This window comes from Lynx canadensis, chromosome D4, assembly GCF_007474595.2.
Source record: "Lynx canadensis isolate LIC74 chromosome D4, mLynCan4.pri.v2, whole genome shotgun sequence".
NCBI lineage: Eukaryota > Metazoa > Chordata > Mammalia > Carnivora > Felidae > Lynx > Lynx canadensis.
Window position 1 is genome coordinate 60,513,487 of NC_044315.2, and position 27,731 is coordinate 60,541,217.

Sequence of the window (27,731 nt, forward strand, 5' to 3'; positions counted from 1 at the left end):
CTGCCTCAAGTCTGCTGTGGTCTGCATTGTATATTAGATTTTGTTTATGGGGGTCAAGGAGTCATGGCGAGAAAAATGCAGTCTGAAAAATCACCGCTTTAGAAAATGAGGCTTGAGGTGGTGGTATGGGGCCAGAGTGCTGGACCTGAACCCTAGTTCTGCACCCACTATGCGGCCATGAGCGAGTCACTCCACTTTTCCATCCTCAGTTCCCTCATTTAGTAAACAAGAACAACAATGGTATCTAGTAACCGCTCAGGATGTTGGAAGGGTTAAAGAGGTTAATGCAGGTGCTCAGTGCACATGGAAGAAGATTCTGGTAAGTGACAGGAGCCAGTCCTGAAGGACCAGATATTTCAGATTCCATTTATATGAACGATCCAGAGCAGGCAAATCTACAGAGACAGAAAGTCAAACGGTAGTTGCCTAGAGCTGGAGGATGCAAGGTTTCTTGTTGGGATAATAAGCATGCTCTAAAATTGATTATGGTGAGGGGCGCCTGGCTGGCTCAGTCAGTGAAGCCTCTGACTCTTGAGTTCCACTCAGGTCATGATCTTACGGTTCATGGGTTTGAGGCCAGCATCGAGCTCCATGCTGACAGTGCAGAGCCTGCTTGGGATTCTCTTTCTCTGTCTCTCTCTCTGTCCCTCCCCACTCATGCTCTTCCTGTCTGTCTTTCAAAATAAATAAATAAACTTTAAAAAATAAAGTAAAATAGATTATGGTGAACTGTATACTTCGAATGGGTGAATTGTTTGATACGTGAATTATCTCTTAATAAAACCATTAATTACCAAAGGGAAAAAAGTGCTTAGAGTAGCCCTGGCACACAGTAGGTGCTAGATGTGGGTGCTGGTTTTATTACCGTTGATTTGAGAGAGCACCGGTCCCCTCTCAGACTGTTCACTGTGACCTGCGCGGCCTCACCAGACGCTGCTCCAAAGGGGAGATTTCTCTGGAGTCACTGCTCCACAGGGCAGGGGTCCCCCCTGCCAGAAGCCCCCACAGGGCTGCCTCAGCTGGTTTTCTTCCATTTCTAGGTTACAGTATGTCTTGGGTGGGGGGGGCACCCATGCTAATTGCAAAAGAAGCCCAACCCCCACAGCGGTGTGGGTCACTCGTATTTTGTGCAATAATTAAGTGCTATGGAGGGGCCGGGATAGACACGCAGAGGTCATCTGCTCTGCTCCTTCAGGCAGAGATCTGATTTTGCTCAGCCCACACAGGCATTTTCATATCCTTTCCTTATAAATTAAAAAAAGTAAGAAAGAAGAAGTGAGAGATATTTTCATTACTTCAAGAATCACTGCAGGAGTGTCAGTTTGGGAAGACGGGGAAGAGTTCTGGAGGTGGGGGATGGCAGTGGTCGACGTGAGTGTGCTTAATGCCACTGCACTATACACTTAAAATGGGTTAATGTGGTAAATTTTATGTATATTTTACCACAACGCTATTACTAAAAAAGGGAGTCACTGCTACCAGACCCATAGAAACAAGGAGTGACCCGGAGAGTGTCCTATTGGACACACACAAGCGTAGATGTTGGTTTTGGGGGAGGAAAGAGGGCACTCGCTTGGCCTCTGAAGGCCCAGCTCAAACCTGGGCAGAGCTCACCTGGGGTGCTGGGGTCAGAGGGCAAAGGCTGCTCTGCCCTCGGAGGTTCCCCGCTCAGTGGAGAATCTTCCCCTGGAGGTCCGTGGCCTGTTCCTGAGGCCTGCCTGTTGCCCCGAATATTGTACATCGTGTTTCTGAAAGGAAAACAGAGGAGCATGAGGCTGCCATCCTCAGCCCCAGTCATGCCCGGAGCGGTCTGCCACACTCCAGGCACCCTGCAAGATGCATCCCGCCCGAGCGCTCCCCACCCGCCTCGCCCGTCTTTTCATGTTCTCATTGTACTTCCCGCCTTCCACACATGATATTGCTAATAACAGAAGCTTGATTCCCCCACCCCCAAACCCACTGCTGGAGTGTAAGTTCTCTTGAGTGCAGGGATGTTTGCCTATTCTGTTCACTAAGATATTTTGTGTTTTTGTGTGTGTGTTTTTTAAATGTTTATTTATTTTTGAGAGACAGAGAGAGACAGACCGTGAGCAGGGGAGGGGCAGAGAGAGAGGGAGACACAGAATCCAAAGCAGGCTGCAGACTCTGAGCTGTCAGCACAGAGCCCAGGGCTCAAACTCATGAACCATGAGACCTTGACCTGAGCCAAAGTAGGATGCTCAACTGACTGAGCCACCCAGGTGTCCTGTAATATTTTGTGTTTTTTAAGTCTATTTATTTTAGGGAAAGAAAGAGAGCATGCATGTGCATGTGCGTGAATATGGGCAGGGGAGGGGCAGAGGAAGGGGAGGGGCAGAGAGAGGGAGAGAGAGAGAGAATCCCAAGCAGACTCTGCACTGTCAGTGCAGAGCCCAACACGGGGTTCGATCCCACGAACTGTGAGATCATTACCTGAGCTGAAATCAAGAGTCAGACGCTCAACAGACTGAGCCACCCAGGCGCCCCCATGCATGCCTAGCATAGCGCCTGCAGCATTGAGGGCGCTTACAGCATACGTGCTGAATGAATGCTGAATGAACTTGCCAAAGGAACTTCCTGAAACTTTCATCTGGTTTTATAACTACTTGCTCAAAAATCATCAGTAGCTCCCTACTTCTGCTGAGCAAAGTTCCAAACCGCTCCTGGATCCTTCTCCCCTTGCACTCTTTCCCCACTTAGATCTGTTCTCCCTTGAGGCCTTCACTAATCATCTGGTCTCCAAGGAGTTTACTACACTTTGTGAATGGGCTACCTTTGACCAAGTACTTGTCTAGGTTGAATAATGGTGTCATTTCTTCAAGAGCTGGACAGTAACCTACCTGCATGTCTGTGGCACCTGGTACTGGGCTGCACATGCCCAGTGTGCAGGCTCAATACACTTTGGGTTTGTAGGAAGGAACTAGGTAACACCAAAGACTGGCTTAGGACCACAGCCACAGTAAAATTCATGAGGCAGATAAAAGGACATTCAACTGAGTTTATTTTCCCTTTGCAAAGATACAAAAGTAGATATATTCCGGGGCGCCTGGGTGGCGCAGTCGGTTAAGCGTCCGACTTCAGCCAGGTCACGATCTCGCGGTCCGTGAGTTCGAGCCCCGCGTCAGGCTCTGGGCTGATGGCTCGGAGCCTGGAGCCTGTTTCCGATTCTGTGTCTCCCTCTCTCTCTGCCCCTCCCCCGTTCATGCTCTCTCTCTGTCCCAAAAATAAATAAAAAACGTTGGAAAAAAAAATTTCAAAAGTAGATATATTCCAAAATTATTATTATTATTTTTTTTTGAGAGGGAGAGAATGTGAGCAGGGGAGAGGCAGAGAGAGAGAAGAGAGAGAGAATCCCAAGCAGGTTCCACACTCAGCACAGAGCCTGATGTGGGGCTCAGTCCCATGACTGTGAGATCATGACCTGAGCTGAAATCAAGAGTCAGACACTTAACTGACTGAGCCACCCAGGTGCCCCAACATATTCCAAAATTAACAACAAGGAAGAGGAAATGATTAAAAGAGTTCACCAGGTCAGCGTTTTCTGAATGGCAGGTTCTGAACTATTGGTAGATTATAAAATCAGTTTAGTATCATAACCAGCATTTAAAATATGGAATGGAAAATATCAGAATGCACCCCACTTCGAAAGAGTTAATATTTTGTAAGTTTTACTGAGCTATATATGTGTACTGAGCTATAAAACTCACAGTTTGAAAACAATGCACTAGGGGGTCATTTACTTAAAAGGCAGCAATAGTGTGGTCAAAAAAGAAGGGGACATGAAGGTTACAGATCTGTGATGGAGTCCTGGCTCTGCTGTCATCTCTATGTACAACATATACTTCTAGCAGTAAGATGGAAAAATTACCCTGAAAAACCCTTATTCACAAACACCTAGATGCTAGGTAAACACCAAGCATATTTCAAAAATATTTAGCTTAATTTCCAAGAAAGGAAGGGAAATTCTTGGGGCCTAAACGTGAATTCAAGTGAGAAGGTGACTACGTAGATTAGATTAGTCCTCAGCAAACATTCACTCCTTTCCCACCACCTCCGCAGGAGCAGAGTACTTCTTCCCTCTCCTGTGGGCTCAGGCAAGGCATGTGATTTGCTTTGGCCAAAGGGATGTTAGCAGATGTGATCTAAACATAGGCTTAAAACGTCCTTGCATATAGGGCTAGTCCTCTTCAAGAATGAGTCTCAGGCAGCTGCTGGTCTGTGGCAGATAAGAAATACGAGAAGTAGACCTAGATCTTACCAACAGCTTAGAGTTAAGACCAAGTGAACCTAGCCTGTATCAGCTGAATCCAGATGTGTGAGAAATGATCATATGACACTGAATTCTGAAGTGTGTTTGCAGCATAATTGCTATGAAAATTGACTTAGGATATGAGTTTGCTGTGGGGTCAACTGTTTTGTTTTTTTGAGATATAACTGACAGACACATAACATTCATTTCAGGTGTACAACAGATTTATCCAATCTAGTGTGAAATTATCACCACGATACGTCTATTGAAGATCCATCACCACGCATGGCCACAAGATGTTTTTCATAGATCAACTGTTGATTCCAGATGCCTAGAACCTTGGCTGTTGCACGAGAGGAAAGAAAGCCTTTGGACCCAGAGTGCAGAGTTGAAATTGAAATTCTTACATACAGCTGGGAGTCCCAAGATGAGATGAGTTAGGAAAAAACATGCCTGCTGGCAAAATCAACACAAGGAAATTCTAGGTGAAGGCTTTGGGCATTCACAAATTTTTCTTGTGATATCTTTGTTAGGTTTTGGTATCAAGATAATATTGGCCTGACAGAATGAATTGGGGAAGTGTTCCCTCCTCTTCTTTTTTGGAAGGAAGATTTTGTGAAGAATTGGTATTGGTTCTTTTTTTAAATGTTTGGTAGAATTCACTAGTGAAGTTATCTGGTCCTAGGGTTTTTCATCTGTATGGGTGGGGGGGGTAGTTTTTTTTTTATTATTATTATTAATTTAATCTGCTTACGTGGTATAGGTCTATTCAGATTTTCTCTTTCCTCTTGCATCGGTTTTGGTAATTTGTGTCTTTCTAAGAATTTGTCCCTTTCTTCATTTGTTGGCATAAAACTGTTCATAGTATCCCTTTATAATGTTTTTTATTTCTGTTAGCTTGGTAGTAATGTTCCATCTTTTGATCCTGACTTCAGTAATTTTAGTCTCATGTCTTTTTCTTGGTCTGTCTGGCTAGAGGGTTGTCAATTTTGTTGATCTTTTCAAAGAACCATCATTTGATCTGAAATTTGTTTTTAAAACAAAATCCAGTCTTTTGGTATAGTTGGGTCCACAATAAGATAGAAAATTGTACTTTAATGGAGAGTATAGCTGACTGATGGAGGGAAAATCAATCTGATAAGAACTAAGAAGAAATTAGAACTCAGCATTCCAAATGCTTGACTTGAAATTTGGTCTTTGATTGCTTTTGCTCTGTTGTTGTTGTTGTTGTTATTATTATTATTATTATTATTAAGTTTTATTTGTTCATTTTGAGAGAGAGTGAGAGAGAGCATGAGCAAAGGGACAGAGAGAGAGGGACAGAGAGGATCCCAAGCAGGCTCTGCATCATCAGCCCAGAGCCTGACAAGAGGCTGGAACCCAAAAACTGAGAGTGTGTGAGCCAAAATCAAGAGCTGGATGCCCAACTGACTGAGTCACCCAGGTGCCCTCTTGTCTGTTGTTATTAAGATTCTATTGTAAGATGCCTCTGACTCTTTGACCTAGTCACCTCCCCTTCCCAGTTCTCACTTTCCTCATCTACAAATAAAAGGGTAGTGGTCATATTAAAAAGAAAATGGTGGTCCTCAGGAACACTATTTACTGAATACCACTTCGTGCTGGGTCCTGTGCTGAGCCCCCATTACATACATCTCACAAATCACAGCCACACAATTGGAGAGGACTCAGGAGCACATTCCTATAGCCAGAGGTGCTCGCTGGGTGGGTGACCATCATTGCTGCCTACATGTCCCCTTGCCTCCCCTATGTGTCCAGGGGCTCACAAGAGTCATTCCTGGGCTAGGGGAGGGTACAGAAACCCTGACTCCGGGGCAGCAAAGGGCCTCCTAAGCTCTAGCACACATCACCTCTGGAGATAGATGCTCATTAACTACTGACGCAGCCCAGGTGGCCACTACCTAGCCGAACTATTGCACTTGGAAGAGGTATCTCCATTTCATAAATTTATTGACGTTGTATGGAGCAGTTCATAGGTCATTTTCTGTGTAGGATTAGCTCCAGGTCTGAAGGGCCTGGTCAGCATGGGCGGAGTGGTCATAAAGACTTGCTCTGGAAGGATAACCTTGGGCAAGCCATTTATCCTCCCAGAGGCTGGCTTTCCTTGTCTGCAATGGGGATGAGGAACATGTCCACAACAGACAATGACTGGACCCTTCCATGGGCCAGACGCTAAGCTAACACTAGTAATTCAACTCATTTAATCCTCCCCACAGCCCAGTGAAGTACTAGTACCACCTCCATTGTAGAGAGAGGAGAAATGAGATTTGGCAAGGATCAGTAACCAAATCATAGAGCCAGTGAGCGGAGGGACTGAGCATTAGACCTGGACGTCTAACTCCATGGTCTGAGAACTTAGCCATTCTGACACCACCTCACAGGCTTGTTCAGACAACTCAGAGCCAGTGCCACGCACCTAGCACAGCGCTCTGGAATACCCTGACTTCCTTTCCCAGAGTATGACCCGGGCTTATGACAGAGCTCACAGCAAGCTGTAAGAACAGCCAGGGCCCAGGCTGCGGGAGACAAAAGCAACCCTAATCTTATGGGGGCTCGCAACAGCCCAGGGCAAGTAGCCCATTTCTTGCACTTTTCCCTCACATTTTCTGTGGGTTATTACAAATGTCAGGACGGAAGTCACCAACTGATCCTCTGAAACTTCCTTCCTTTCTGTCTCTGCATGTTCTCTCTTCCACTTCTGCTGTTTGTGGCCTTCATCAGGCACTGATCTGGCTTAAGCTTGGTGAGACCCCCCTGGATACACCCTGGCTGGATGTCTGGACTCCCCCCCACCGCCCCAGCAGGCTCCCAGCACATCTAGTTCCCTCCAGTTCCCCCTGAGGGAAAATCCCCTGCAGGCCACCTTCTTTGTCTACTCACACCAGGGGGCTCACCCATGCCACCTCCTAAGTCTCTCTCTGCAGCTCATATCCCTCTCCTGAGTTTCCGGGTCCTTCCATCCAAATGTCTCTTGGGCTACTTTTATCTACAGCCAGCAGGCCTAGAGGACACTTATCGTCTTTCCCCTAAAACCTGCTTCTGTCCTGGGATCAGTATCACTACACTCCTAGTTACCTGAGAGAATTCAAACGCTGAAACCGACAGGGAAATTCTGTAAAGGAGCCACACAGAGCCAGGGGTCTCTAATCCAAGTCCAGGTAACAATCTAGTCTGCTTCCTAAAACATCCCTGTCTGTCTGAAGTCCACACAGAAAATAAGCACCACAACAGATCAGTATTGGATGCAGTATGAATTCCCAAAAGCTTCCTTCTCTTTGGTTAGATAAATGATAATAGCAGCATGTAGGGGATAAGCTTAGGAATTCCTCGGGCTTACACCAATGGGTTAACAAGACATAAAGAAATACAAAGTCATAAAACGCTCAATCCTGAGTTTGGGCAAATCAGACTGGCACCCCAAGAATAGGGGGGTGTAAAGGCACCCCGAGAATAGGAAGGTGCAAAGATGCCAGGAATAGGAAGGTGCAAAGGCACCCCAAAATAGAGAGGGGGTGCAGAGCCCCCAGAATAGAGAGGGAGAGGCAAAGGCCTAAAATAGGAATGGCGCAAAGATGCCCAATACATAGGTATATGAAATAAACAAGATTAGATATTCAGGGTGGAAGCACCCCAATTTAGTACTATAGCAGAAAAGCCGCTTTCACAGGAGAATAGGGCCAGGTTAGGTAAATCGGTGAATTGGACTATGGACCACTGCGTTGCAGACAAAGCAGCCCAGAATGGAGATGGTTAACAAAAGAAGAAGTACCTTACTAACCCTGAGGTTACTCCCCCTACCTGTCTCATCCCCTAGGCTAAGATAAACAGAGGTACACCCTCCTGTCTGCTGTAAACAACCTTCCTCCTGGTACCCAGATTTTGTTTTGTATTAACCCAAACCCCTCACCCCAAATATCCTCAAGACTCCCTTTCCCTCATGTCCACAAGTTAATGTTCACAGATTCATTGTCCCTTTGTGCACGTCCATCGCCATGTTTGTAAGCCTTCTGATCCTAATGAAAACGGGGCAAGGACCCTTATTCGGGGCTCTTGTCTTTTCCCAGACATTAGCCACCTCTTGCTTTAATCCTACATCCTGCTTTTTTGCTAGACAAGAGAGAACTTTAGACCCAGAGTCTATGACAGCAGCAAACAATATTTATAAAGTACTAAGCACAGTTCTAAAGCAGTTTTCATGCATTAACCCATTTAACTCCCACACTAATCTTGTAGGGCAAGCACTATTGTATTCACTTTTACTAACAACTTAAGTGAAACAGAGAAATCAAACAAGATGCTTAGGACAGCACAGCCCATGACTGGTGGAGCCAGGATACAAATCCATGCAGTCAGCCTCTAAAGTTCAGGCCATATTACTATCTTCTTAAAAACTATTTAAATCAAATCCTGCTAGCGGGAAATTGTATATACAATACACGAATAATAAATGAAAAAGTAGCTGAGAAATGATCAACATACAGTAAATTAAACATATTAAAATTGAATTTAAAAAAACTAAAGGTATGAAATTCCAGACTTCAAGTTTTATTACAAAGTGGCAATAATTAAAACAGTATGGTACTGGCATAAAAATAGACACATAGATCAATGGAACAGAATAGAAAACCCAGAAAGAAACCCACAGTTATATGGTCAATTAATCTTCGACAAAGAATGAATAAGTATACAATGGGAAAAAGACAGTTTCTTCAACAAATAGTGTTGGAAAAACTGGACTGCTACATGTCAAGGAATGAAACTGGATCACTGAATTAAAGACCTAAATGTGAGACCTGAAACCATAAAAATCCTTGAAGAGAGCACAAGCAGTAATCTCTCTGACATTGGCTGTAACAACATTTTTCTAGATATGTCTCCTGAGGCAAGGGAAATAAAAGCAAAAATAAACTATTGGTACTATATCAAGACAAAAAGCTTCTGCACAGTGAAGGAAACAATCAACAAAACTAAAAGGCAACCTATGGAAGGTACTTGAGAAGATACTTGCAAATGACATATCCAATAAAGGATTGGTATCCAAAACATATAAAGAACAGATACAACTCAATACCCCAAAACCAAATAATCCTATTAAAAATGGCAGAAGACATGACACTTCTCCAAAGAAGACATCCAGATGTCCAACAGACACATGAAAAGATGCTCAACATCAGTGATTATCAGGGAAATGCAAATCAAAATTACAATAAGATATCACCTCACAAGCCTGTCAGAATGGCTAAAATAAAAAACACAAGAAATAAGTGTTGGTGAGGATGTGGAGAAAAAGGAACCCTCTTGTGCTGCTGGTGGGAATATAAACTGGTACAGCCACTGTGGAAGACAGTATAGAGTTTCCTCAAGAAATTAAAAATAGAACTACCCTACAATCTAGTAATCACACTACTAGGTATTTACCCAAAAAAATACAAAAACATTAATTCAAAGGGATACATGCACCCCTATATTTATTGCAGCATTATTTACCAAATTACGGAAGTAGACCAAGTATCCATCAATAGATGAATGGATAAATAAGAGGCGGTACACACACACACACACACACACACACACACACACACACAATGGAATATTATTCAGCCATAAGAAGAATGAAATCTTGCCATTTGCAATAAGATGGATGGAGCTAGAGAGTATAATGCTAAGTGAAATAAATCAGTCAGAGAAAGACAAATGCCATATGATTTCACTCATATGTTTAAGAAACAAAACAAACGAGCAAAGGGAAAAAAGAGAGAGAAAGACAAACCAAGAAATAGACTGTTAACTATAGAAAACAAACTGACGGTTACCAGAGGGGAGAAGCGGGGGGTGGGGGGAGGGGAATGGGTGAAATAGGGGATGGAGATTAAAGAGTACACTTATCGAGATGAAAAATAAAATGAAACTCAGGTAAAAAATTTTTAAAAAGTAGGTTGCAGGGGCGCCTGGGTGGCTCAGTCAGTTAAGTATGCCACTTTTGATTTCCACTCAGGTCATGATCTCATGGATTCGTGAGTTTAAGCTCCACATCGGGTTCTGCATTGGCAGCACGGAGCCTGCTTGGGATTCCTTCTCTCCCTCTCTCTCTCTGACCCTCCCCCGCTGTGCATGTGCAAATTCTCTCTTAAATAAATTTTTAAAAAGTAGGTCGTATACAATCACTCTGGAAAAAAAAAAGTTAACAACTTGATGCGTTTCACATATGAGGACACTTGTGACACGATCATCACATTACATTCAATATGATCTCAGTTATGCATATACATGTATCGACAATGAAGAGGAAAGAGATATACCACATGCTAAGAATGCTGTCTGGGAGGCAGGATCATGGGTAACTGAAAACCTATACCTTTCTAGATGTTTCTAATTTCCTACAAAGAATATGCACTATTTTAACAATCAGAAGCACAAATGTAGTATTTTAAAGAAATGATGTGACGAATTAAAAATAAAGCCCCTCACCCTCTCCCCAGGACCACATCCCTGCAGGGATCACACCAGATCACTGTAAGCTCCAAAGAAGGGGCTGTCTGCAACGTGGCCGGCCCCTCGGTCCCACTGCACTTACTGTATTTCGGTTCCCAGATGCTTGAGGGAAATATTCTGAAGGGCTAAGGGCATGGCAGGCACCGGCTGCAAGGCGGCTGCCACACCCACGAGCCCAGGGGGCGTTTGCACAGGGCACAGGAACTCCTCCAGCTCCACTTCCTCTTGCTCTGCGGAACAGAGAAACAGGGTAATCATCCACCTGGGTCGCTGCACTTGTACATACGAGACAGAGGCGCACTGGGCTGGGTTCCCACTGGGAGCAGGTGGGAGTCAGTGGGCTGCCTGAGCAAGCCTTCTTTGGCAGGTTAAGAGAAGCCAAAGAGGCAGGCTTTTCATTAAATGTTCTTCCAGGAAAATGATGCGTCTTACTGAGAAAGTCTTCCTGAAAACCTCGTTAAAATATGCAGAACTGCTGATACTTCTACATCTGAGAATCTACCCTAAAAACGTTACCTGACATGCAGACAAAGCTTTATGGGCCAAGAGGTTCATCCTGGCACCGTCTGTCCTCACACTGGAAATAACTCCCTCAAACTAGAAGTAAAGTTCTGGGGAGGGGTTAAACAAATCATGATGCCTTCTGAAAATAGGATATTACTCAGCCGTTTAAAACAACACTAATGAAGAATGCTTAAAATCATGAGGAACAGGTGTGGGATATAAAAACAGCTAGTAAAAAAAATGGGTTAGAGCATCATGATCGCAACTGTAGAGAAAGTCTCACAGAAATACACTCTGTGGTATGGACAGAGGTCAGAAGTGCATGGTGGGATCAGAAGCAGGCTGCCTTCATTATCGCTTCGTGTTTTTGCCCAAATTGTCTATGCTAAATACGGGTTATTTTTTATAAACAGAAAGATACTGTATACTCATCAAAAGTAGAAGTTTATAAACAGATTTTATAACATGGAGGCATTAGGGTCACAATACGTAGTACCATAGAGCAAGGTAGGCTGTTTGTATTATTATATGATCTGAAATACGTTTAAATAAAAGGCAAGCGGGGGTCATAATGTAATGTGAACACTGGCTGTCTCCGGGTGACAGGATTATGGCTACTTTTTCTTCCACTTTTCTACTTTTTGTTAATGTTCTGCAACGATTCTTATACAGTGAGTGCTTCAAAACACTTAACATTAAGGAACGTTTTGAGGCTAAGGTAACATTATTTGAAGTATAAGAGAGAGGAGGTGAAATACTCAGAAGTTAGTTTTGAGTGTTACAAAAAGCAGGGGAGGATTAAGACCACCTATTGGGCAGCAGGATCTGGATCAGGCAGCTCCTGAGACATGGAGGGCAGCAGGCACCTTCCACCGGAGCCCTTTTACTGAGAGGGTGAAATGTAGGGGAAGAAGGAATTTTACCTTTGCACTCCATTTTCAAACAGGGTGCAGGTGCAAAAACATTGACTACAACCGCAGGGGCGGGGGAGCTGTTCCATCTACTCACAAACAGACTTTGCAATCAATATATTTAATTCCTAATAGGCCCTGTCACATCCGGCAGATGGGCCACGACTTGGCCCAAGTCATTCTTTTGAGCTCCCTCTCTTCAATTCACTCTCTCACCAAACACTTCTGGCATCTGCCCTGAGGTTTCTGGTGGAGCTGGAGAAAGTTAGATAATCAAAGGCATAGGAAGCTCCCAGCTTAAGGAGCAGGGAGAAGTGTGCACTTCAGGAAGACCAAGTGAGTAGAAGCTGGAGGGCAGGCCAGGCAAGGTGCGGGCGAGTTCTGGGAGATGAAGACAGATTGTTTCACCGCAAGTCAGGAAAGGCTTCCTGGAGGAAGGGCACTGGAGCAGGGCCTAGAGGGCTGGAAAGGATTTTGAACTGCTAAAGGAGTGAAGGAGGATGCCAGGAGGGAACAGAGGAGATGGGGCTGGGAAGGACAAATGGGCGGGAGGGGGCTAATAGGGGATCTCATCTGGCTGGACCCACGGGACCCCTGAGGGTTTCAGCAACAGCTCCAAAGAACCTGGGTTACAGCCGTGGTGTTGGAAGAACCGAAGCCAATCCACGTTTCTGTTAGAAGGGTGCTGTGACCAGACTGGAAATCGCATTTTCTCTTCTGGCCCCAGGTTCCACATTTTTAAATTAAAAAAAAATTTTTTTTTTTTAATGTTTATTTATTTTTGAGAGACAGAGAGAGCGAGCAAGCTGGGGAGGGGCAGACACAGAATCCGAAGCAGGCTCCAGGCTCTGAGCAGTCAGCAGAGAGCTGGATGCGGGGCTCGAACCCACAAACGATGAGATCATGACCTGGGCTGAAGTCAGATGCTCAACTGACTGAGCCACTTGGGCGCCGCATGGTTCCACATTTTTAAAATGAGAAGGATACTCTCCATCCTGTCTCCTTCGGAGGTAAAGTATATCAAAATATTTAGGAAACCATAAAAGCCCCATTCTGTGGACTTGCATCTTTCAAAAGTAGTCTTTAATCCAGACTTTGAGCTGATTCAAAATAATTACGGTTTTCTTGTTTATCAATACTTTAACGATCTTTATCCTCCCTCATGCAGAAGAAACAAAAAATGTGCAATTTGCCTAAGATTTTTAATGTCTTGGCAGGTACTTCCCTAACTGCCAATATCTGTTCTCCTTTAATGTCCACCTTTGGCCCTAAATCCACCCTGAGGCCACACGAACTAAGCCTTGGGGGTGAATGTCACCCACTGGCTGGATTCGCCAGTGAGGAAACAGTGGCTCAGGGGGATTTTCGTGGCCAGGGTCACACAGCCGGTAGCAGAGTCATGCACTCAAACACAGTTCCTTGCTTGTCCACTAAAACCACGTGGCTTGTCAGAGCAGGTTTTGTGGCCGGCGGACGGTTCCCAGATGAGAGGGGCTGCCCGGGAAGGCCCCCAGCTCGAGGAGGTGTTTGAGAGATGGGTGGCACGTGACAGTGATGTCACAGTGAAGGTTAGCACTTCCCGTGGGTAAGAGGATTGGTCTGGGGCCTCTGGGCCTCTCTCCAAGGCCGCACAAGGAATTCTCAGCAGCGTTCATCCGAACGCTTTGCCTGAGCTGCAGGGGCTGCTCCACCACCAGTAGGAAGTCATTGACCAACCAAAGGGCCTGGGCCAGCCAGTCGCTTCCCTGCAGGGCCCTGGACATGGCGGTGGCCTCCTCGGCATAAGGAGGGGGTTATGAGGCTGCAGATTCGGGTTCAAATTTCAGTGCGGACATTTTCTTGCTCTGCTACCTTGACCAGGTAGGTCCACTGGCCTCTGGGGGCCTCAGTTTCTTCTTCTGTAAAATGGGCACAACACTACCTCCTAAGATTGATGTGAGGATTAGATGACATGAAAGAAGCGCGTAAAGTGTTAGAAACAGTGTCAGTGGTATGCATATTTTTACAATAATATATTCTTACCTAAGTGCTATTTTGTGTAAATCGTGTCTTACTTCGGCAACATATTATCATTAATCTGCTGGTTTGCCCTTGATCTTTCTCAGCTCTTGTGGAGACCAACGTTTAGGTAAAGCATAAAATAAAGGTGTAAACGCTTAAAAGCTGCAGACAACATGCCTTGCAGATTGCTCAACAGCAGTGATAGGACACTTTTTACCAGATGAAGTGTCTGTGACTCAAAGGCAGATGTGAGTCAGTTGGCTTTCAGTGTCCCGGAGCCGGCTCTGCTTCCTCCCAGAAAGGGTGGGGACTGGCTGTGGGGCAACCTGCTCCAGACAGCAAATCCAGGTCGCTCACAACTCCACAAATGTCCTTCTGGATGGGCCAGGAAAGGTTCGCAGGGGACATGATCCGGAGGGTGAAGGCCCACATCCCAGCTTCCTGCATCTCCTACCAGGGTCCTCCTTGGGAGACTGGTGTCCTGGTCATTATGACAACTGCTCTCTCCCTCCTCCACCCCCCGGCCCCCGGCCACGTCTCCAGTAGGAGCTGGCCCCGGAGAGGCTCACTAAATGTACTAAACCAAAGCCACAGAATTCAAGAACCTGGAAAGGATTCAGCACAGCAGGAGAACCTGTGGGATCCCAAAGCCATTTCAGTTCCAATTTCAGTTCCGGACACACCAGAATTCTGTCATCAGGAGGGTTTCTTGTCACTGCAAATCTGAGGCTGATCTCGGCCAATTGTGCCAACTTAGGCTGCAGTTTCCCACACCAGGCAGGGCTGTCTGACTCTGGCGGAGAGAGGGTGGGTTGCAAGTGCAGACGCACAAACAAACCCTTCCCCAGAGAAAGCCCTTACTCACATGAAACACCCAGAAGGTTCTCGGAAGAAATGACTGATAATTACTATTAATAACTGAAAAGAGCAGTTATGTTAAGAGTAGTAATGTACACATACACATATAACAACAAGTTACTAGAACAGTTACTATGTACTGAGCACTTACTGTGTGCCTGGCATTAGTCTAAGGGCTTTACCTTCCTTTCCTCATTTAATTATAGAATCCAATGCAATCGCTCACAAATATCCAATGTGCCAGGTAGGGCACCTGGTACTGGGACACAAGTGACAAAGATACGGTCCCCACCCGAGGGCAGGGACCGACAAGGATGCTGTAAGGAGAACACAGCGTGACAGGCCTTGTTAGAACCAATGCGAAAAAGCGTCGAGGGCTCTACAGAGTCCAGCCGGCATAGCACTGGGAGGCTTCCAAGGGGAGCCTGGCAGGAGTAGGAGGCGACACTGGAGCGTGGCACTATGAAGAATAAGCGGGAATTTGCCAGGAAGACAAGCTTCTGGTGCTGCTGAACGCACACGGCGTGAGGCGGGCACTGGGGGAGCAGGCAGAGGTGAGCCGAGGAGGATGAGCCCTGGGCACCGGGCTAAAAAGCGGGGGCGCCGGTCACGGGTGGGTGGGGCTCCAGCGCTCACTTTAGAAAGTCCGCTCGGCCTGCAGTGGGGAGGATGGTCTGAGGTGGCGGGCCGGTTTCGCGGGCACGGGTGAGGAGGCTACTGTGGTTTCCAGCCAGGGGCCATGAGGCAGAGCAAGGTACAGCAGCGAGGAGGGCCGGCCTGGTGAGGACGCCAGAGGCAGACACGGCCAACATGGTGACCCCGACGGCCTGGCAGCCCAGGCACTGCCGAAGGGGGTGAGGGCAGCGCCCTGTTACCGGACAGCCGGGTGAATAAAAGGCCATTTAACGATGGGAAAGAAACTGGGGTAGCAGATGGTCAAGGGCAGAAGAGCTCGGTTTGGGACACGGAAAACACATGAGTACAGAGTTCTAGAGGTGCCTGGCCACAAGTCGCGCCCTCGCCTATTGGGTCTCCCTGCTAACCGAGGATGAGGCGTTACAGACACGCTGCAGCTCTGAGCTGGGACAAGGCTCCGAGCCCTTACAGGGGCAGCTGGGGGTGGTCTGTCCTGATTCTCTACCTGCCAACCATATGGCTGGCTGCAGCGTGGGGGTGGGAGGGTGTGATCTCCAGGACTCCTCCATACTTGGATGTTCTAGGATTTGGGATCAAGCAACTTCCTTTGTAGGCCACGTGGAGGTGAAGGATTCTGCCTTAAGGGAATACTACGGGTAAAATCACTGACCTACCCAACGCACACACAGAAGCATTTGTGTAGGAGGCAGCAACAATAACTGCGTGTTCTCATTACCCTTCTGCACAGCAACCCCGTGAGAGTCTCATTTCTTTGGACCTTCCCACGGCGGTCATCGTAACAGTAGCTGACGCTTATTGCGCTCTGACAACGTGCGGCATGCTTCCGACCACTTAAGGTGTATGGATTCATTTGATTCTCATAACAACCCTAAGAAGTAGGTATAGTTTATCCCGCTCATTTTATACGGAAGGAAACGGAAGCTCAGGAAGATCAAGCAACTGACTTTTAAGACCACACAGGATTAGGATTTGAACCCAGACGTCCTGGCCTCAGGGCCCGTATTCTTGCCCTTGACACTACACCGTGCCCTAACTGATCCTGAGTCACATCCCTGGCTCTTTGCTTCTTTAGCAGAGGCTCCTCCCACTCACTCCCAACAGGAGGGGAAATGCTTGGTCACCAAGACCCCTGGGTGTGTGTGCAGGAGGCGAACCCATTGGGTACCTAGCTCGAGGCGCAGGGCGGGCCCATTCCCAGCCAGGGTGGCATCAGGGGCGACGGGAGGTGCAGGCGGGCTGTTGTGGAACTCCCAGCGCTTCATCTGCAGCTGCTGCAGCCAGTACAGCATCACTTGCTTGGTGGCGGCCTGAGAAGCACAGGGGTTAATTGGTATGGCCCTGTGCCCTATGCGTGGCACTGGGTGTGGGGTGCAGGAAGGTCATGGGAGGCTTAGTGACTCTCTCCCTCCCAGGGAAAACAACTATCACTGCAGATGGGTGCCTGCTTCTGAAACCCCACCTGCTTCTTGGCCACAGAAGAGAATCAGGCATCAGTCCCAAACTTAGAGGTTCCTTAACCTTTCTGGGTCTCAGTTTTCCCATCTGTACTATGGTGAAGATACCATTCATGTCCTGGGGCAGTTATGAGGATGAAATGAGGTAAGGGAAGTGAAATGCCCAGCATAGTACCAGACACACTGGAGGTGCTCAAAATGTGCTCACTGGACAAAGGAATTTGGAGGGGATAAGAGAGGGAAAGAACTTTGAAATTCTGACCTGAGTGGGGCCCCAGCACCTCACTGTGCAACATCGCAATGTCTTAACTGACTGTGATATTGCGATTTATAAGAAACATATATTTGATCATTCAAATGACCCAGATATATTTCTCATATGTATTTGATCTTTGTCCATGGTTTCTGGCTCACAGCTCCTAAAGCCCTTGGAACTTCCTGGGATAAGGGCGATAAAGCTGACTTTTGTTGTGTTCATACGTTAACTCTTGGAAAGCCCTTAGGGAACCTAATGAGGGGGGCTGGTTGCCAGGAGAACCAAACATGTGATTAGAGGCTTGGAACTTTCAGTAGGTTTTATACCCTGCATAGAGCCCAACTCAGACCTTGAACTCAGGACCCTGAGATCAAGACCTGAGCTGAGATCAAGAATCAGATGCTTAATCCATTGAGCCACCCTGAGGTGCCCCAAGGCTTGAAACTTTCAGTCCCACCCCTATCCCCCAGAAAGAAAGAGGCTGAACCAGAGAATAGCCAATGACTTAGTCAGTCATGACTATGTAATGAAGCCTCCATAAAAACCCAAAGGACTGGGTTTGGAGAGCTTTTGAGTTGGTGAACATGGAGATGTGGGGAGAGTGGCATAGCTGGAGAGGGCATGGAAGCTCCTACCCCTTCCCCATACCTTGCCCAATACACTTCTTCATCTGGCTATTGATTGGTATCCTTTATCATATCCTTTAATAAACTGGTAAACATAAGTGTTACCCTGGGGGTTCTGGGAGCCCCTCTAGCAAAATAATCAAACCTAAGGAGGAGGTCACTGGAAACTCCAATTTGTAGCCTGCTGTCAGCAGCACAAATAACAGCCTGGGGCTTGTGACTGGCATCTGAAGTGAGGTGTGGAAGTGAGGTGGGAAGTCTCGTAAGACTGAGCCCTTAACCCATGGAATCTGATGCTGTCTCTGGGTAGACAGTGTTAGAATTAAGTTGAATTCTTGGACACCAGCTGGTGCCTGCGAATTGCTTGGTGTTGTGGGGGGATCCATGCCCCATGTTTGAATTGGGTCCAAGAATCCTAAAAGACTGACTTTTTATGGAACAGAGAGAATCCTTCCTCTGCTTTGGGGATGCACTGAAATCATGGATTTGGTTGGGGACTGGAAAGCCATATGCACACAGTAACAACATAGTGGCACCCTCCAGGCACCCCAAACAAGGTAATGGTTGATATTGGTCATTCGTTTCCCAGCACTGGATGGTCCAAATACCTACTTTCACATCTATTACATTGTTGGATCCTCCAGGAGGGAGGCAGGGCAGGAGTGATCAGCCTTCAACAGATGGAGAAACTAAGGCTCTGAAGTTGCCCAGGCAGTGGTGGTAGAGCTGGTCCCAGAACCCGGGTCTCCCCCTTTAGACCAGAGCTTTGTGACAATTTATGGCCAGGGGACTGTGGCTTACACAGAGAAGGGCTGGGATCACCTGGGCCACAGCAGCCGGGCAGCTCGCTGGGAGTGGATGGTGAACTTCACAGAGTCGCCCACAATCAAGGCCAGGTGAGAACACCAGCAGGCAGCAGGCTATGGGCAACCAGGGCAAAGCTCCCCCTTCTAAGTGATCCACAGATGATGTGTGCATGAGGCCAGGGGCTCCATGAGAGAGGACCTGGGCCTTCAGGAGGTGCCACATGAGATAAAATGATGCCTACCAGTCTTCTCTTTCCATACACTCTCCCTAAGAGACCTCAGTGCTACCCAGGGCTTCACCATGACCCTGTGCTGACAAGCTCCCAGCCCATACCCAAATACCTCATTTTAGTAATTCACTGGACAAGTGTATATTGAGCACCTACTATTCATGTCATGGCCCCATCCTCTTAGAACTTAAGAGTCTACCAAAGGGGTGTCCTAAGGCCTCCCTAGCCTGGGTTCCCTAGGTCGTGGCTGGCCCGACTAAGCAGTCAGCCACCCCTCCCTTGCGTTCCTCCTCCCTCACATCCCTAGTCACCCCCATCGGTCTTCCTCCCCTGTCACAGCTCTAGCTCAGCCACCATTCTCTCTCGATCACCTCCAGATGGACTCCCTGCTCAGCAACATTGCCTTCTCATTTTTTCTCTACGCAACAGCCACACTGAACCTTCTAAACATTCTAATCTCGCAGGGCTTCCTTGCTTAAAGTTCTTCAACAATCTCCCACAACCCACAGGACAAAGTCCAAGCTCCCAGGCCTACCTCACAAATGCCACACGCTTGGGCCTCCACTCTCCCACTCCATCTTTTGGGCCCCTCTGTACCCCAGGCTCCTGTGATCTGCCTGGACACTCTGGGCTGTATCCTGTTTCTTGTCTTTGCTCCTGGGGCTCTCTCGGCCAGGAATGCCCTTCTTCCTCTTGTCTGTTCATAGAAAACCGAATCCCTTTTTCAGGACTCAGATGTCCTCCCCTCTGTGCTGCGCTCCTGGATGGACCCTTCCACTCAGTGGAACTGACCCTCCTGTTCACCATACTTGTCTGGTACAGACTTATCAGGGCGTCTCTAAGGAACATTTCATGTGTGTGCCAGCCCCCCTGTGAGTTCTCACCAGACCTTAAGCTGTTTGAGAACCAGGGGGCAGGTCTGATTTGGCTCCATACCCTGGTGCTTAGCACCGAGCCAGGCACACACATAGATCAATGGAACAGTAAAAGCCATGTGTTCAAGACTCTGTAGACAGCAGTTAGCTTGTAGGAGGAAACACATGATCTGTAAACCACCTGATCTCTAAAATGCCTGCCTTCCCTGGCCTGGAATTCCTGGTTTGCATTATTTTGTCTGATTTTCCCAGCCTGGTCACTGGCCAGGCCCAGCCATTAAAGGGGAACTGAAGCTGTGGGCTACATACAGGGCGCTCAGTAGATTTCCAGTTGGCTGGAAGTGGGGGTCGAGGAGCAGGAAGACGGGGTGGGGTTGGGGAGGCTGTCTCCTGGCACACTGTTCTCTGGGGTGTGTGAATCCTGGAATTCTTAACCCAGATCTGTCTTTCCACTTAAGTTCTGGGGCAACTCCTCCGGAAATGAACATTAGGGCCTCAGTTCTATTACCATGTGGGTTCATTAAACAAACATTTACGGAGCACCCACTCGGTGCTAGGCTGTATTCTAGATGCTGGGATTAATTCAACAATTTGTAGGTCCTGGATGCTTACACATCTTGTTTTAAATCTCACAAACTACCTAGATTCTGGGAGATTAAGTAACTAGCCCAGGGTTACACAGCTAGTTAATAGTAGCTGATGTAAAATTTGAATCCAAGCCTGTCTGATTTCAAAGCATGTGGCCTTACCACTGTTTCAGGCATTCTCAGTTAAAGACGATAATAAAACAAAACCTACTAATGGTGAAACACATTGAGATAAGCCTCTATGAACATTCTAGGCTGATCAGTGAAACCTAAGTATTTTATAATCTCCCAATCCCTGCCAATGTTTGCTCAGCATTCAATTCCCTCCGCCAAAATATCAAGAAAAGTGATTCAGAGTCCTGGTCTTGAGAGGACTGCACAGCTCATATCTTTACTACCTTTCGGCCCCAAGTAAGAAAGTTAATGTAACTGCATTGTTAAGGCACACCAAAAAGTAAAAGTTTTGAAACAGTACTGAGAGGTACAAAGACTAAGGGATTTCAAGTGTGGGTTACACCACTCACTAGATGCCTGACCTCTGAAGTAACTGGCTGGTTACTTCATCTCTCCAAGACTGTTTCTTGATTCTAATGTGGGTACATCATTCCTGCCTGTTATGGGAGCTCAATGAGAAAATGGGTGCAAATGCGTCTTGGAATGCACGAAATCCTGGGCACCCACGGTTCACTGGGGGAGATCAGGGTCTGTAATACTCGTTCCAGTAAATTTATTGTGACCACCCACACGTGCCAGGCTGTGCCCTGGGAACTCATCCCGGCTTTAAAAGGAAAAAAAACAAAAAAACAAAAAACTGCCCCATTTACCTTCAGGGTAATAATCCGGCTGGGAGTCTTGATTTCAAAAGTCCCCTCCTCGGCGTCTGCCTTGCAGTCAAAGACCGCACTGGAGAGGTCGATGCTGTCCAAGGGATTGGCATCCTGAGCGGTCCGTGAATAATACAGGCGACGTTTCTTCTCGTCGTAGAAGAACCAGCGGGATTTCCAACCCCGGATGGGCCCTTTGCCGCCAAATTTATTTAAATAACCACAGAGTTTCTTGGGGGCCGCCTCCAGGGAACGGGAGCAGCTCTCCGACTCCTCCGGAGGCAACACCTCGGGGCCCCTGGCAGGCTCTTCGGACCTGAGGACCGAGGAGCTAGACTCTGCGCGGTTCTCCTGGGCGCCCTCCATCTCCACTAAAGACCGTCGAGGCACTGGAGGTCCGCAGCCAACTCTGGCCAAATCCCAGAGACTCAGCGGGTACCTCCCAAGAGCGAGAAATCTGGGCGGGGGCGGGGCCACTGGTGACACGCCCCCCCAGGAGACCGCAGGAATGCGGATGGCTACAGTCAGTTAACCTTTGACGGCAAACCCAGGTGGGGCGGATGGCCACGCCCCTCCAAAGCTCTCCGCAGCCAGGCCACACCCCGACACGCCCTCGGCCGGCTCTCCCCATCCCACCCGCTTCCGGCTTTCACGCTCCTCCAGTCAGCCATATTTAGTGAGGGCAGCTGCAGGGCGTGAGGGGGCCCTCAGGTTGAAAACACGGTGACACTGAGCAAAGTTAACTGGCGGCAGGGAAGCGGGAAGAGATGCTTGTCTCTGACTAGACTGCCTTGGTAACTCGTGTAATAAGGTGGAAGGATGGTTCTTCTTGCGTCTTATGGGCAGTCCGCCTTTACCCCGCAGGTGCCGCGCGGGTTACCGTCGGACGGCGCATTCCGGGGCCATTGGCTGAGAGGGACGCCGGCTCGGTGACGTCACTTCCGGTGCAGCTCGGGGCGCTCTAGGTCTAGGGCTCCGTCCGCAGGCTTGTATCCCGCGTTTCTTTAGCGCCGCGGTGCCTCCCAGCTGACTTTCCCGGCTTACCCCGGTACTGTTCCCAACTTCCACTCACCACCCAACGGCTCTGGTCGCATTGTGTAGGGCGATCAGGCTTGGCTGCTGCTAAATAATGATGCTAAAATCCTAAATAAAATATTTACAAATCAATTCTAGTATTTTACGAAGACTTATATACTTACTACACCTAGAAGGAGTTATTTTAGGGATACAGGGATATTTTAATAACAATAAAAAAATTACACCTGCAGTGCAAAAAATATGAGCATCTTAATATTTTCTAAAAAAGTATTTGATCAAATTCAACATCATTTCTGAAGTTTAACACTATTATTATGGAAATAATGTTTCAAAATTTCTTAAGATAAATCAGACATCTTGTTCTAGATTTTCTAGCTAAATAATGATAGATATTTGAAGGAATAATTATAATAATTTCAAATATATGCCTTACATCTGAAAAACCAAAGAGGTCTTCCCACTAATGTTCCAGGAGCTAATCCAGGATTCCACATTTGCTCATCATGTTTCCTTAGTCTCTGTGAACTATGACATATTTCAGTTTTTCCTTGTTTTTTATGACCTGACAGTTTTGAAGGGTATTAGTCAACTATTTTGTAGAATACTGTGAATTTGGGTTTGTCTGGTGTTTTCTCATGATGAGAGGGGGATGATAGGTTTTGGAGGAGACCAGGACAGAGGGGAAGTGCCTCTCTCATCACCTAATATCCAACTATGTGATACACACATGGTGATGGTAACTTCTGTCCCTTGGTTAAGATGGTTTCTGCCAGATTCCTTGGCTACAAAGTTACCATTTTCCCCTTTCAACACTCTGTTCCTTGGAATAGAGTCCCTAAGTCTCTACCACAAGAAGCTCCACCTTCTGGGGGGTGGGGACGGTCGGTAGCATTTTAATTTTGTATAGCTTATTAGAATGATTCTGAAGCTTATTTCCAAGAGTGAGCAGGTGAGAATAGCCAAAAAAAATTTTTTTTAATTTTTTTTTTTACATTTATTTATTTGTGAGAGACAGAGAGAGACAGCATGAGCAGGGGAGGGGCAGAGAGAGAGGGAGAGACAGAATCAGAAGCAGGGTCCAGGCTCCAAGCTGTCAGCACAGAGCCCAATGTGGGGCTCAAACGCATGAACCGTGAGATCGTGACCTGAGCCGAAGTCAGATGCTTAACCGACTGAGCCACCCAGGTGCCCCAAGAATAGCCAAAATTTTGAAGAAAAAGAGCAATTAGGATTTGGCCTACTATGTACACAAATTTATTGATTCAACCAAAAAGTATTTAGTGGGCACCTTCTGCCAGGTACCATTTAAAATACAGGGCTGCAGTGATGAATGGGACAAGGTCCCAGATCCCATGGGGCTGTCACCGTAGTCCAAGGAGACAGGCCATAGACAGGTAAACAAGTAAATGAACATGGTGACTTCAGATTCTCATACTTTCTAGGAAGAAAATAAACAGAATTATAAGAACAACAGAATGCAGTATTTCTGGTTCAGGGGCAGGCACATAAATGGAGCAAAGTAAATTCAGAAAAACATACAAATAAGTGTAGAAATGTAGCACAGGGAAGGGTTTCAAACTTTTTTTTTTTTTTCAGTTATTATCCCTAAAGGAGCCTTTTCAGGCTTTTCCCCCTGATCATCACCTCCTGTAAAATTTTAACACCATAAATATAATATGAATCTCTTCATGAACTGCATGTATATCTGTGATTTATATATACAAAGAGTAGGATTTTTCTTTTGTACCCCAAGAACCAATTTTGAACTCCTTGGGGTGATATTGTCCTTATTGAGATTGCATGGGATTAGTATAAGATAAAGTTAGAATTTCAAAACATTGGGGAACATGATAAGCTATTTAGTAAGTTAGTTTAGGTATTCACCTAATATTGTGTATAAAAATAGTGTTTATGTAGATTAGAACATAATGCATAAAAATGAAACAAAAATATATACACAATGGAGTGTTATTCAGCCTTAAAAAGGAAGAAAATTCTGATACGTGCTATAACACGGATTAACCTTGAAAATATTCTGCTAAGTGAAATAAACAAGACCCCAAAGGGCAAATGTTGCATAATTCCACTTACATGAGGTATCTAGAAAAGGAAAATTCACGGAGAAAGAAAGTATAATTGAAATTACTAGGGGTTGGGGAAGGGAGAAATGGGGAATTATTGTTTAATGGGTACAGAGTTTCTGTTTGGGATGATGAAAAACTTCTAGAAATGTAGAGTGATGATGGTTGTAGAATACTGTGAATGGGGGCGCCTGGGTGGCTCAGTTGGTTGAGCGGCCGACTTCGGCTCAGGTCACGATCTCACAGTCCGTGAGTTCGAGCCCCGCATCGGGCTCTGTGCTGACAGCTTGGAGCCTGGAGCCTGTTTCGGATTCTGTGTCTCCCTCTCTCTGACCCTCCCCCGTTCATGCTCTGTCTCTCTCTGTCTCAAAAATAAATAAACGTTAAAAAAAAAATTAGAATACTGTGAATGTACTTGAGGCCACTGAGTTGTACACTTAAAAATAGTTAAAATGGTAAATTTTATTATGTATAATTTTACCACAATAAAATTTTTTAAGTGAAACCATAAGTATTTGAAGAAAATAAAGGCAAATATATATGTAATCTTGGTTTGAGGGAAGGAAGCCTTTATAAGCATAACATGAAAAAGAGCACACAGAAAGCTAAAGATTGCTAGACTGTCCTTAAACATATTCCGAATGTGTGTACCAGAAAATATCAGAAACCACTTGAAAAGACAAGTGCGAATTGAGAAAATTATCTGAAACACATTTATAACACATATGATGTAGGGTTAATATTTATAAGCTGCACACACAAGTCAGTAAGTCAAAGAAGCAATGAAAATAATGGACAAATCAACAATCCATTCACAAAAGAAAAGACTAAATGTGTAAAAAGCAAAACCTTTTAACCACTCCAGTAATTTTGACCTATAATTAATATTGGTCAGCTTTTTTTTTTTTTTTTTTGGTATGTAATCTGTCCCTTGAATGGGGGCACATCAGTCTCCTAGAGGAGGGATCAGAGGAGCGTGATGTAAATTGGGACAAGGAACACAGAAAATAACTTGGCAGCTAGGTCAAAAGTCCTAGGGGCGCCTGGGTGGCTCAGTCGGTTGAGCGTCCGACTTCGGCTCAGGTCATGATCTCGCGGTCCGTGGGTTCAAGCCCCGCGTCGGGCTCTGGGCTGACAGCTCAGAGCCTGGAGCCTGTTTCAGATTCTGTGTCTCCCTCTCTCTCTGCCCCCCCCCCCCCCCCGTTCATGCTCTGTCTCTCCCTGTCTCAAAAATAAATAAACATTAAAAAAAAAAAAATTAAAAAAAAAAAAAGTCCTGGAACTTTGTGTGTCCTGTGGTTTAAAGTTCCATCTCTAAGAATTTGTTATAAGAAAAAAATCAAAATCATACATGCTTACAAATATGTTCATCACAGTATTACTTATTACTTCAAAAATTTCAAGCAATGTAAATGTCCAAAAATCTGAAGTTGGTTAGGTAACTGATTAATTACTTTTTGCAGGAGGATATGAAATGATATGGAAAATATTAGGTTAGGGGCACCTGGGTGGCTCAGTTGGTTAAGCGTCCGACTTTGGCTCAGGTCATGATCTCATGGTCCGTGAGTTCGAGCCCCGTGTCAGGCTCTGTGCTGACAGCTTGGAGCCTGGAGCCTGCTTTGGATTCTGTGTCTCCCTCTCTCTGACCCTCCCCTGTTCATGCTCTGTCTCTCTCTATCTCAAAAATAAATAAACGAAAAAAAAAAAATTAAAAAAAAGGAAAATATTAGGTTAACAAAGCAGACCACAAAACCATTTTCACAAAACTTACTATTGGTAATAATATATATATATATTACATATTTACATATGTATGGTGTATTATGTATATGTATAAAAGATTGGAAACATGATGCATAATATTAGTAGCATTTTCTCTAGGGGTGGGATTAAAAATAATTTTCATTTTCTTCTTTTTTGCTTTTCTATATTTTCCACAGTTACAAAAATATGTAATTTAAATCTTAAAAAAATGTACTTGTGGGGCACCTGGGTGGCTCAGTCTGTTGAGTATCCGACTCTTGATCTCTGCTCAGGTCATGATCTCATGGTTGGTAAGTTGGAGCCCTGCATAGGGCTCTGCACTAACAATGTGGAGCCTGCTTGGGATTCTCTCTCTCCCTCTCTCTCTGCCTCTCTCCTGCTCTCTCTTTCAAAATAAATAAACTTCAAAAAAATGTACTTGTAGGTGCACAACTGTTCCTGTTTTTAAGTTGCTCCAAAGTTGAATATAATTTCTTACTTGAGGAACGGGGATCATACAGACTTCTGGATGTAAAATAAAGAAGTCCCAGGGATGGAAGTACAGTATGGGGAATATCACCAATAGTGTTGTAATAACTTTGTATGCTGACACATGGTAACTACCCTTATTGTGGAAAGCATTAAAGAAAAAAGTAAAAGAATGGAGATCATAAACCTTTTCTTGGAGCTCCACGCCCATAGGAAACAATCAAGAAAATTACATACAAAAAGAAGATTAATTAAGGAGCTTTCTAGAGAAAGAAATACATAACATCCAACTCTCCAGAGTTGTAGCCTAAGGACACACACTAGAACACTATCATTGTCATGGTCAAGAGTTGGAAGGGGTAACGCAGGTTTCTCAACTTTTCCACCCTGTTACAGATTGAATTGTATCTCCTCTAAATTCCAATGTTGAGGCCCTAACCGCTCCCTCCCCCAGTACCTCAGAATGTGACTATTTTTGAAGACAGGGCCCTTAAAGAGGTAATTAAAGTAAAATGAGGTGCCAATATGACTGGTATCCTTATACGAAGAGAAGATTAGGACACAGACACAGACAGGGGGAAGACCATGTGAAGACAGAGAGAAGACCTCTAGCCGTCTACAAAGGAGGGAGAGGCCTCAGACAAAACCAGCCCTGTCGACACCTTGATCTTGGATTTCTAGCCTCCAGAACTGTGAGAACATAAATTTCTGTGGTTTAAACCATCCAAACTATACTTTGTTTGCAGCCCTAACAAACAAATACACACTCCTAACAACAAAATGAGCCTCTTTGTAAACCCATCTGAGACACAGCTCAAAGTGGCTTGGAGCACCCAGGAAAACTCTCGGAAGCCTTATTTTATAAACATAATCAAATGCAAGTTCATATCAGACAGTTTTATATAAACTATTTACACTAATTTCCAAAAAGCATAATAGTCACTCCTTACTCCCAACCATCTACACTCTGAGGGATGTGGGGAGAGGCAGGGCATACAGTTCCCAGTTAGGGGT

At 45.8% G+C, this 27,731-nt stretch overlaps 1 protein-coding gene across 6 annotated transcripts in view; it reads right to left on the reverse strand.

The window, feature by feature from the left end:
- TBC1D2 (TBC1 domain family member 2) overlaps positions 1–21,900 on the reverse strand; it is a 55,435-nt gene extending 33,535 nt beyond the window's left edge. For 5 of the 6 annotated variants that reach the window (XR_003964308.1, XM_030294061.1, XM_030294058.1 and 2 more), the window contains exons 1-4: positions 21,367–21,900; positions 16,874–17,015; positions 10,860–11,007; positions 1,615–1,748 (exon numbers count right to left, since the gene is read on the reverse strand). Coding sequence is in view for 5 of the 6 variants with exons in the window: in XM_030294061.1 (XP_030149921.1) it covers positions 1,615–1,748; positions 10,860–11,007; positions 16,874–17,015; positions 21,367–21,732 (790 nt within the window). In the remaining variant the exon portion in view is untranslated. The remainder of the gene's footprint in view (positions 1–1,614; positions 1,749–10,859; positions 11,008–16,873; positions 17,016–21,366) is intronic. The other variant, XM_030294062.1, reaches the window with a different exon arrangement.
- Positions 21,901–27,731: the final 5,831 nt, after the last annotated feature.